General features: G+C 44.7%; 1 protein-coding gene across 8 annotated transcripts in view; it reads right to left on the reverse strand.

Annotated features, from left to right (window-relative positions):
- Window positions 1–652: 652 nt before the first annotated feature.
- TNRC6B (trinucleotide repeat containing adaptor 6B) overlaps window positions 653–12249 on the reverse strand; it is a 57267-nt gene continuing 45670 nt past the window's right edge. For 5 of the 8 annotated variants that reach the window (XM_032882944.1, XM_032882945.1, XM_032882942.1 and 2 more), the window contains 7 exons: window positions 10756–10932; window positions 8940–9086; window positions 8581–8676; window positions 5521–5745; window positions 5009–5079; window positions 2316–2455; window positions 653–1357 (listed from right to left, as the gene is read on the reverse strand). In XM_032882944.1, coding sequence (XP_032738835.1) covers window positions 970–1357; window positions 2316–2455; window positions 5009–5079; window positions 5521–5745; window positions 8581–8676; window positions 8940–9086; window positions 10756–10932 — 1244 coding nt within the window. In that variant the 3' untranslated portion in view covers window positions 653–969. Of the gene's footprint in view, window positions 1358–2311; window positions 2456–5008; window positions 5080–5520; window positions 5746–8580; window positions 8677–8939; window positions 9087–10755; window positions 10933–12249 lie in introns of those variants that run through there. The other 3 variants (XM_032882947.1, XM_032882946.1, XM_032882949.1) reach the window with 2 other exon arrangements.

A 12249-nucleotide genomic window follows, 5' to 3' on the forward strand; every position in this document is an offset into this window, starting at 1 on the left:
AAAACTCACTCGGGCTAATTTGCAAATGGAAAGGCGCTCCCTGCTTATGAAATCATTAAAAAGCACTCTGTTTATCTTAATGCAGCCCAACGGAGTTGCTCTAGTAAGCAGTGGCTCCCTGCGCTTGTGTGTTCTCTTAGTTTAAAAAAAAGAAAAAAGAAGAAAAAGCAGATGGCCGGCCAGCCAGCCTGCAGACTGTCAGCAACGCAGCTTTCTGAGATCGCATGGGGGAGGAGGAGGAGGACAGGGGTGCGCGCACACACACACACACACAGAGACAGAGAGAAGGATGCACGCGGATGCACATGAACACACGTGCACACACACACCAGAACGAGCATGCCTGGGCAGTTACATGTGCCAGAACACACTGGTATTTATCAACCAGCCAATCACAAATTTTTTCCTTTTTTTTTTTTTTTTTTAGGTTTTTTGTGTTTTTGTTTTTAAAGTGAGGCTCCGTCAAGTCTCCCCCTCCCCCCCAGCAATTCTTTTGAATTCCCCTCCCTCCCAAACGTGGTAGACCTAAGGACGGAAACACACCCAGTGCAAACAAAGTTAAAAAGCTATTTTTTTTTCAGTATATATGTTTCTTAGCAACAACTTCCATATAACATGAAAAAAGTGAAAAACTAGAAACTAATTTTTTTAATTTTTTTTGTGTTTAAATTTAAATGGTATGTGTACTTGCTTCACATTGTCTTTCTAGGTTGGCGTTCATGATTCAAGTATTTCAAGAGTGATATGTTCTCTTTTTGGATTCATATTCCAAACGAAAAAACTGAAGTTAAGGGAGGCAACTATGTGCTCAGACAGTCTGTCAATGACCCACCTTTTTTTTCTCTCTCCGTTTTCTTTTTTCCTTTTAAAAATGTATTTATTGCAAGTTGAAAAAAAAAACGAAAAGGTCAAGTTAGTGCTGCTGCTGTTCCAAAAAAGGTCACGAGGTCAGAGTTGAAAGTTCTAAGTTCAGATTGAATCCGACCCTCCTCCCAGAAGGTCACCAGGTAGTAAGGGAGCAGGGCTGCCCATCCTATGGGGATCTTCCACAGCTGGGACTCCCCACAAGCTAGAAGAGTAGTTTGGGGGCCCCCACAACGAAGCGCCAGCAAGATCGGCCCCGCTGCTGCCACCAGCGCTGCTGCTCCACTGCCCGAGCCCTGTGGACCCACCGAAAAGATTCAGAGCCGGTCCGACGGGATCTGACTGGGTCTGGCCGGTCTCCAGCGACTGCCAACCTGTGGCGGGTGCACTTGGGGTTGCTGCAGGCGTAGGGGGCTGAGCTTGTGCCAGAAAGCGGCTAACTTCGTCATCGGTGGCAAACTCAGCCAGGATGGTAGTGTTCCCCAGCACACACCTAGAAAAAAGGGGAGGAAACAGGTATGGATCGGAGGGCAATTCTAAAGCACCCACAGGGACTGAAGGTGCTGAGTCCTCGAGGGTCACTGGGTGCCCCTCTGACTGGCAGCTTCCACATGCCCAGGAAGCTTTGTAGAACGCAGCATCGTGGGCCCCACCCCAGGCCTCCAGGATCAACACCTGGTTTTAACCCAACCAGGTGCTCGACAAGCACTGTTTTCAATCAATAAGGGATCACTAATCTCAGGACATCCAAAGACTACTAGAGTGTACCACATATCAGTAACCCTTGGGTATATGGAATTCATATGTGGAGAACAACGTCGCGCCTCTTTTCCCCCGGGGGAGGTGCAAGGTCACACCACAGGCAACGGGGTGACTCCGCTTTAGACATCTGGAGGTGCTGCTGCTGTGTCACGGCCCCACTCATGCCTGAGCCTCCCTGCTGCCCGCTCCCTCTGTTGGTAGCTTTCTGCCGTGGCATCTGCTGGCTCCCAGTCTGACAGCAGCTGGGAGTGGGGACGGTCGCGGTATGATCCAGTCCCACCTACTTTAGACAAAACCACGGCTTCCCCCACCCCCAGACCACTGCGTTTCACCTTCACCAACAAAGAAGCCAAGGTAGGTTGCTAGGTTCTATTACAAAAAGTCACAGCGCTTCTTACAATGTTTCACAGTCTCATAAACACTGGCTTTGTTTCATGGCACTCAAAATTTACTCACTGCTTCACGACTTCATAAATTCCTTAGTTTTGGAATTCTGGTGAGTGGCCTATGAGATGCACAGGACAGTCTGTGCTTAGGTAGGGAGAGAAAAGCAGTCCCCTCAGTACCAAGCAATCGCTTAAGCCATGATGCTGTTTTTGTGTACCTGTGTCCCGTCAAGCAGGTGGCAGGCCACTCACGTGTGCACCTTCATGCGCGTCTGTCTCAGTGAGGGCACGATGGGTACTCACATGTGCAGTGCGGTCTGGGCCTTGGCCGCCTCCTGTTTGGTGCTGTATCGGATCAGGGCGGTGCCCTGGGTTAGGTTCAGATGGAATGTCAGCAGTGGGCCATGCTGCATGCAGATGGTTCTCAACGTTGACCCATCAATCTGAGGGGTAATGACATTCACGAGATTAAAATCTGGACGTGGGGTGTGAAGGGAACGCAAGTGGCCTTTCTTATGCAGGAGAAGAAGAAGGGCTTCTGGATTGTAAATAACGGTAGGTATCAGCACAAAATGCGTCTTGGAGAAAGGAAGGAAGAACTCGGAGCAGGAAAGAGTGCACTGAATAGAGGTCTTAAAGGCAAATTTTAAGACTTTCAAAGCCCTGGGCTAAGATCTAACGGGTCCATACTAGAAATAAAAACGTTTGTAAAACACAGCTCGAAACAAATCATATGATTCAACCTGCAGTGTCTTTCCCTGAAGAGCTAAACAAGTGAACGTGTATTGATCTGTCAGGCTTAAGGGAGCAGAAGTAAGACGGCACCTGAGTAAGAACTTAAGAGAACATGCCCAGTTCTTGGCATCACCGCCAGTGTAGTAATCTCCACTTCCCCGGGTAATGATCTCACAGAGAACTAAGAGGTTAGCACTGCTAATCACACCTCATGGTGTGGGATGCTGCTGACTGACCTAGCTCACGGACTATAGTGGTGTCCTTGGACTCCCACGGTGGCCAACCCGGGGTAAGACTTTCTGCCTCCTTCTCTGTGAACTCTGCTGCCTCAGCCTCCTGTTAGCCAGACTCTCATGCCCAGTGATTCGAGACTGTTTCCCTTGCCCAGGACTTGGATGAACAAACCTACTTCTTCACTCTGATCAACTTATTTGTATCGAGGTCTTAACTAGGTTGAGATAGGCTGCGGAGTCCAACACTCGGTTCATTTCTTTGGAAGGGAAACAGATGACCATCGGAACAGCCTGCTACTGGTGGCAGCCGTGGAAATGCTGTGTGGTTTCGCCACGGAAACCCTGCAGGATGGAAACCAGCAGGTTCACCAAATTTCTTTACAGAAAATGATAAGCAACTATATGAGCATGGCCTAGAGCATGTGCTACAAGTGACCTTTCAGCAGAGATGCCCTCTAAACAGATTTTAGGTAATGAAAGTAAATTTATCCAAGTTCCAAAGATTTGCCCTAAAAACCTTCTTCTAAGCTACGATGGAGATTAGTCTATTAGGTAGTTCTGAGCTTTAAAATTAAACAATTCTTTTTACTACAAACACAGCCAACCCCCTGATTCATTTTACACACATATACGTTATGTATTCACTATTTTTCATAGAATAAAACAGAAGTGGACAGCTCGTTAGCTTCCCCAGGTTCCTTTCAAAACAGCGTATCCATTACTGTCTCTCTCATCCTAACCATATAACCACCACACCGAGCGACAACTTTTAGAATGTTGTCATATTCTGGGATGCCTGGGTGGCTCAGTCGGCTAAATGTCTGCTGCCTTCAGCTCAGGTCATGATCTCGGGGTCCTGAAATCTAGTCCTGTGTCTGGCTCAGTGGGGAATTTGCTTTTCCCTCTCCCTCTGCACCAGCCCCCCACACTCGTGCTCACTCTCAAATAAATTCTTTACAAATGTTCTAATGACGCATATACAGTTTTGAGTAAAGTCATATAAAATCTTCATACTTCAGTCAATTATCAGCTAAAAAACAACGCTACCTAGGGCTTTTAGCTGAATTGATACGGAGATTAAGAGCCAACCCAGACCTTTCCTCATGTTAACTGTATTTATGAAACTACCCTTCTCCACATGTACCCTGAAATACAAGCCCTGGGTACACTCTGCACAAACAGATTCACTGGGCAAGTAAATTTAGGAGAAGCTGTATTTCCCCACAGAGGATCATAATACATGTTAGCATATTAAAGGATCTAAGAAGTCTCATAGTGAAGAAACCTGCTTAATTTTGTTTAATCAAGTATATATTCCAAACATATTAGGCCAGAGACCTATTAATATCCCATGGGAACACTACAGAACATGCTGGCTTACTAAAGTGTGCATGAATCCATTTATGAATTAAATGCTAGACAATTCATTTTATGTGTCAAAGGGAGGGAGACATAATTGACTCCTTTGAATAAGGTGTTGTAAAGGGGGTCCTGTCAAGTCCAAATGAAGGTCACGGGCTCACTTGCAGTGGGTTCATTTAATCTCGTGTGAGTGTTCAACATAATACTGCTGCAAACATGTCAGTTATCAAGCAAACAAGGTGATAGAGTGGCTTGGGGCAAATGAAACCCATCACTGTAAAAACAACCCAGAGGGCATGTTCTGAAGAGAGCAAATTAGTAATGCCATCTACAAAGAAGAGAGTAACAGACGGAAAACTGAAAGCACCCATGTGACATTCACAATATGAAACTGACAGATTTCTTCTACTGCCGAGATGGATGGTTAATTATTTATGAAGCATAAAAATGGGAGGATATTGAGCCTTAAGCCTTGCTGGGCCTACACTCCCCATTTAGGAGAAGGCTTCAAGCCCTTGGGTGGGCAGAGCCACTCCTGTGCGCTGGACCTCTCTGCAGTGACCAGGAAATTAATGAGCTTTCTTCTCTGCCGACATCCCACACCTGAGTTTCCCTCTCTTAATGCAATCAAGTCCTGTCTTGAAAATCACAAGGAAACATGATTACCTGTGGAGTGAGATTGTGAAGAACCAGCCAGTAACTGGGACGGACTGAACCACCATCACTCCAGGTAGAGGCTGAAGCAACCAGAAAAACAATTAGGAAGAGCAATAAAAAAAGTCAGGAAGCCACGTGTGAGAAACACTTTCACACAGCCCACATACTACTACTCTCCTGTTCTCTGCGGGCTTCTCTTTTTGACCGCCCTCCGACCCCCTCCACCCTGTCACTGAATGGCCAGCTCTCTTCTCCTAGACCTTGAACACTGCACTCGCGTACCTCACTGGTAAGACGTTTTCCTCCTAATGTTCTCCCTCTGCTGGTCATCATTTTTGCTTCAACAGTCCCTTGAGAGTTCTCGGATCCCTCTGCCCTAGACTGACTGCTACCTTCCACTCAAGAGATACTCCCTCCTCTACCAGACTGCCTGTCTTGTGAAGACTTCATGTTCCTGTTTGGTGTTAACATGAACCCCTTGTGTTTGAACAGCGATGCTCCTTTCGGCGGATCCTTCTCACCCGAGGCAAGCCGCGAGTCCTGTGTCCCCCACCCCCTGACTGATCGGGGTGCTGTGCTGCTCCAGGGAGATGACGGTTTGGGGTTGGTTAGACCGGGAGGTGGGCGGGGCAGCGGTGTAGTGTTCCTTGAGGAAATATGGTTTTTCCACATCTTGTTGGAGAGATGAGTGGGGTTGTGTCCTATGGGATCTGGGGACCATGTTGATTTGTAATCAGGGAACTTTGCTATAAAGAAGAGAAAATTAAGGAAGGAATAAGGTTAGGACCGGTCGCTTTTGTCAATATACATAAAATTTGTGTGTACTCATAAATAATATTCTAAAAATAGTTAAAAAAACATTTTGAGAGTAGCAATGCAAAGTTACATTGCCCCTTGAGCTTATTAAATATAAAAATGTCGGGGCGCCTGGGTGGCTCAGTGGGTTAAAGCCTCTGCCTTCGGCTCAGGTCATGATCCCAGGGTCTTGGGATCGAGCCCCATGTCGGGCTCTCTGCTCAGCAGGGAGCCTGCTTCCTCCTCTCTCTTTGCCTGCCTCTCTGCCTACTTGTGATCTCTGTCTGTCAAATAAATAAATAAAACCTTAAAAAAAAAAAAAAAAAAAAAAAAAAACCCTTTTAAAAAAAAAAAAATAAATATAAAAATGTCAATGATTATTACTCTGAATTGACAACATATAAACTGAAGATTTAATATGATAACTAATTCTCTACTACTTTCTTCGTCAAACAGAACATGAAAGGGAAGATTAATTGAAGGGAAGTACTCCTAGAACCATTAGTCTTACAGATACAGTAGAATGTGAACCCTAGTAAAACTATTCTATAAATAGTCATTGACTGAATGGAAAGTAATTAGAAATTTGTACTTTTCTTGATCCAGATTATTAGCTATCAACATTCAAATAAAAATTTTTTTGCAAGGTTTTTTTTTTTTTTAAAGATTTTATTTTATTTATTTATTTGACAGAGAGAGAGAAAGATCACAAGCAGGCGGAGAGGCAGGGAGAGAGAGAGAGGAGGAAGCAGGCTCCCCGCTGAACAGAGAGCCCGATGCGGGGCTTGATCCCAGGACCCTGGGACCATGATCTGAGCCGAAGGCAGAAGCTTTAGCCCACTGAGCCATCCAGGTGCCCCTTGCAAGGTTTTTTAAAAGTAATCTCTACAGCCAACACGGAGCTCGAACTTACAACCCTGAGATCAAGAGTCATATGCTCTAGTGACTGAGCCAGCCAGGCGCCCCAACATTCAAAAAACAATCAACAAATATTTGCTAAGGGCTTAAGATGCTTAAAGGCACTAAATCAATGCTGTGGGTAATACAAACAGTTATTCTCAAGAGTTCACTGGGGAAGACAGAACAGATAAATAAGAGAATTGGTAACCTTAGGCATCATCACACATGTTCAATACACAGAGATAATGTGTATTATCCAATTATCCAATTATAACCAATACCGCTTGGCCATCATGTAAGGGTTTGCAAAGATAGGTCTGGAAGGATTTACATAAATGGATGGGCTCAGAGAGACAGGAGAATATAGACCAATGTCCAATCTGAACTCTATTTGTACCAAATATGCTTTCCTCCAGTTCTGGCTGAACAGTATTTCACAGGAGCAGGTATAGGAGGCTGGAAAGTTGGGCTGGGGGCCGATGAGGATGCTACTAGATTGAGCATGTAGTGTTTAAACCTGGCTCTCATCTTGGGTGACAGCAAGTAGAATGGAGCAGAAGACATGGATGGGAGATGGGGCTGCAGACTACACCCCCTGGGAGACATCCAAGACATTTACTGAATGGAAAGACTTCATTAGGAAAAGATAATGGGGGGGTGGTGCAGAAAAGAATACATTCAGTTTAGACATGTCTGAGGTGATTCTTGGGTCATCTCTCAGTGAATGGCCAACTGTAGACAAAAGGATAAAAACAGTTCAACTGAAGACAACGGGCAGTTACTGGGATAAAAGAGTTGGGTTGAAAAATGAGTTTTTACGTGTAAAGAAGTCCCACAAAAGTATAATGTAGGGTGGTGGTTAGAAACATGGGACTGCTGAGTTGTGCCCTTACACACTCACTCAGACCTGAGGCAAAATGTATCAGCTCTTTGAGTCTGAGTTTTTTCATCGATAAAATTGGGAGAAGGCCAGGACCTGCTCCCAGTATTTGATGAAGGTAAGGTAAGGATTCATGCTGAAGACTCAGCCTGGTCTCCAGGAGCAGTCAATACGTGACAGGCAATTGTGACCCTGTCGATGTGACACAGAGGTGAAAAGAAAGAGAAGATAATCTGTAAAGCCATTCACCTACAGTGTCTTAGAAAGTAGCTAAGGATTTGTTCCATTTGCTTTTGCTTGGACAGAACAGAAGCCTTAATGACTTTAATGGCTTGAGGTCTAACTTTTCCAAGACCAAGGTGCCAATCAGAAATAATCTCTCTACCAATCTGTGAGGCAGTGTGTTGAATGAGTGACTTCAAAGGCTTTACTGTATCCATTAAGTTGTTATTCCCTATCATCTTAAAAAAAAAAAAAGTAACACACATACACATAAGGAATTCAACAAATGTTGTTGGTAGAATTAACTGAGGGCCTCTTTTTTTTTCCCCCTTGGCCATTTGCCTGTAGCCTTTGTCCATAAGTGAAAGGATTTTTTTTTTTTTTTTTAGAAAAGCAAGCCATAATTGGCTGCCTAAGAAATAATAACCTGGATTTCCCCAGCTCTTCCCATGGCCCATGATTCCTTCTGGTTCAAGAAAAGCACTTGTGGCACCAAATTTAACCTCTGCCCTCTCAATTCCCACAAGGCTCCCTGCAATTATGTCACCATCTGTCCTGTCCTAAAGCTGTGTGTCTCATCCTGTCTCTGTGCTGCAGGAAGCTCCTTGAGAACACGGCCAACAGAAGAGGTGTGCCTCCATTTCGGCTGACTTAGCCAGTTAGCTTCTGTTGAAGTCGTCCTTAAGAAATAAGTGCCCATTTCCTTTGTCAAGGGGAACCTGACGGGAAAGTAACCCGACGGGAAAGTGCTAGCCAAAGGGAAACAAAGAGGTCATACTTGTACCTGAAGTGCTATGAACGTTGGTAAAGGAGTTGTCAGAGGCACTGTAGGGCCAGGCACCAGGTGAAGGCAGCGAGGTGTTGAGGGAAGAATTAGACCCTTTGGGTGACACGGAAAGAACGAGATGAAAATACTGCAGACAGATGTCAGTATAACCAGTGAAACCTTAAGTACTGTATTTAGCCTTTGATGGAAGATTAAAATGTATCTAAAAATGTATCCAAAAAACCCCTGAAAAACTACATATTTTTATGTTTTCTGATTAAATTATTAGATTATTAGCAGGTACAAATGAAAACATAGATTGACAGATACAGAATGTTGGATATTGAATAAACACAAAGGATGCCTCACTCGTTTACCTGTGGTGTTATCCCGCAGAAGTTGGTGGTCAGTATCTACAATGGGAGATGTGGCTGTACCCCCCAGCACACTTCCTGGGGTGACATAGGGGTCAGATTCAGGGTCAATGTTTTGGATACCTTTCCACGGCACTCCTGGTTGGAATTCTGAAAGAAGGAGAACAAATATTAGAGGTAGGAGGTTGTTCAAAAATGATAAAAATCAAGTTTCTTTTTTTAAATTTTATTTTTAAGGAATATCTACGCCCAGTGTGGGGCTCAGACTCACAACCCCGAGATCAAGTCCTATGTTCCTCTGACTGAGCCAGCCAGATGCCCCTCAAGTTAGTTTTTGATATAAGACACAGATCTGTGAAAAGTAGAATACTCAATCTATTTTAGTTCAGACTTTTATCATAAAATTAAAGATAAAAAACTCAGCCCGGGGGCACCTGGGTGGCTCAGTAGGTTAAGCCTCTGCCTTTGGCTCAGGTCATGATCTCGGGGTCCTGGGATCGAGCCCCGCATCAGGCTCTCTGCTCGGCAGGGAGCCTGCTTCCCACCCCATCTCTCTGCCTGCCTCTCTGCCTACTTGTGATCTCTGTCTGTCGAATAAAGAAAAATCTTAAAACACAAAACACTCAGCCCGAACAGGTACTGTGCCAGCACCTCTATATTATCAAGCATGCTGACATTTTCCGTCTCTGTGGCTTTGAGCCAGAGCCCGTCAGTGCCTGGTCCAGGTGTCTGCTCCTCCTGCTCCCAGGGAAGTTCGGGCCTGAGGGCAGCAAAGTCAGGAGTAAGTAACCTGGTGCTCAGGAGAACTGTCCGGGCATCCAGAACAAGAACTGGGAGAAAATCTGGGTTGGAGATGAGTGACTTCTCCATTTCACCGAAAATTGGCTCAGATGCACAAAAGAAAAGACAACGCAAGCGACCACCGTGATGTGGAACGGCCAGGGACAAACAGCAGGAATGAGCCGGCTTATCACGAGAAAGCCTAGAATACGTGGACGCGTGTCTGCAATTTTTTTTATCGGTTAATTTAAATCCTACTCAAAGCCATGGGATAGGATTTACAAGCTTTTGTTTTCCCAATCACAACCCAGAGAGATACAGCATTACACACAAACCATATACATTATACGAGCCTCAATGGGAGGAAACGAAATGGATTCCTATTACAAACACACCCATACAGGAAGAGGTTTAGAGAGAGACACGCCGATTTTTTATTTTTGCTTAACTAAATCTGAAAAATTTTTACAATGAAAATATTGTATCAAAATAAAAAGAGAGGAAAAAAAGTAACAAAGACTCTCAGGGCAGCATTACTGCATACCTGGGACCTAACTGGTAATACTTGCTTCATGAATAAACAAGTCAATTACATGGACATTTCAGAAGATCCCATGTTACAAGGCATCCTACGCACGGAAGAATGCCACAGTGCCAATACTCCCACATCACCTTCTCTGATCTCCCAAATTCCACTCCTCTGACCTCCTATAGCTCGTCCGTGCCTCTGCAGTGTTCATCACAGTTACCTGCATTGCAGGGGACCAGCGTCCACACCTCACCTTCCTGACTGAACTCGAAGGAGCAGAGGAGACCCCATCTACTGTGAATGTCCTATCTTTCCCACAGCACAGCACATGCCTGGCTCTTATCAGACAGTAATTACGAAATGAAAAAATAAAGTAAGTGCCTTAATAACTGGCAAAAGCAATCTGCCCAGAACCCAAGATTAAGAATTAAAAACAGACGATACACCAGAAAAAAAACAAAAAAAAAAAAAAAAAAAAAAAAAAAAAAAAAAACATGGCCTGGACAGTACCTGGAGGCCAACTGGCATTGCTGGATTTACTTCCGATTTTATTTGTTGGTGGAGATTTGGCAGGTAACCAGCTATCACCAGCAGGACCCGTATGGCCACCCAGTGTGTCACTCGGGATGATATCAAACTGGTTGTATGGTGACCCTCCTCGAGTCTTACCAGGGGCCACGATAGCGCCTGAGGGGAGAAAGGAAATTCATTCACACCCAGAAACGATTCTTATGAACACAACTTGTCAAGTCTCTTATCCAGCAGAGAACAGTATTCTGATGTTTACTCAACTAAAAAGGGGAAAAAAAAAAAAGGCACTGGAACGAGAGGTCGCCCTGGTGAGCCAGTATCCACTTCACAAGCAGGATGAGTAGAAACAATCCACTTCACCTTCCTGAGCCTCCTGGGGTCTCAATGAGGCACACAGCACTTTTCTCATTCTCGAATCTTCCTTTCAGTTTTAAAATTCCACGGTTTAAGAAATTAACAAAACTTTCATCAACAATGAATCATATCATTCTCCCCAGTTTCCATACTAATGACTCAAGAATGAGAAATGGGGAAAAACACGACACAATCCGTGGTACATAGGATATGTTCTCACGACACTTGTACGGACGCCTCCCCCCAAACCCCTGCCACCGCCCCAGGTTCTTCCATGCTTGTCAGACCTCAAATAGCTGGAAGAGCAGTGTACACAGAGGGAGCCCACTGGAGAGAACAGCATCTGCCATTGCTTTGAATTCCAAAGCCATGAGATGTAGTCCTGCCTTGGGTCTCTCCAGCATGAGGGGAGCAGGGAACCCTGCAGCTCTGCAGCCCGTGGCCCCACACACGAAGCAGAGCTAATCCTTTTGTAACTTTCTTCCTGAGAGATTTCGGCAGTTCTGTCTGTGCCCCTTTTATGCATTTCTGATGCTACGAGGCAGGAAGAACATTGAAAGCTCAAAAGTTCTCTTAACCTAACAAAAAAGGATCTTCACCTTCAATAAAACTTTGGGCCTCTGTGAGATACTACCCTATTTCTTTCTCACATGAATTTTACATGCCGCATTGTGTCACCCGATCTCCCCTCACGATGCTGTTTATAAACAGATAAAGTTATTCCCAGCATGATGTATTAAAATATTTGTGTAAATATTGATTAAAATAATTTGCCTGTGTTGGCCCAGTAGGAGCATTATCAAAACCACCTCCACGCTCTGCTAAGGCATCGCCTGCATTTCTGGAGCCGCTGACAGAAATCTGACTCAAGGGCACATCACACTGAAGTCATAGGAAATGAAGAGCTCAATTACCGTGGTGATGGCTGAGGAAATGGGGAGCACTGTATCTATAAGCTCTGAAAAGGCAAGTAGAAGTTTAAACTTCTAGATATCCTCTCACATGACATTTTGTGTTTATTATCATGCACCAATCATGTCTTTGGGGACAAAGGGACCTGACAAATCACCAGCCTAAGGAAGCAGGATAAGTGCCCAAAGCTACAAATGCTGGGCCTGA

The sequence above is a fragment of the Lontra canadensis genome, unplaced genomic scaffold, assembly GCF_010015895.1.
Source record: "Lontra canadensis isolate GAN:19392208 unplaced genomic scaffold, GSC_riverotter_1.0 scaffold84, whole genome shotgun sequence".
Classification (NCBI taxonomy): Eukaryota; Metazoa; Chordata; class Mammalia; order Carnivora; family Mustelidae; genus Lontra; species Lontra canadensis.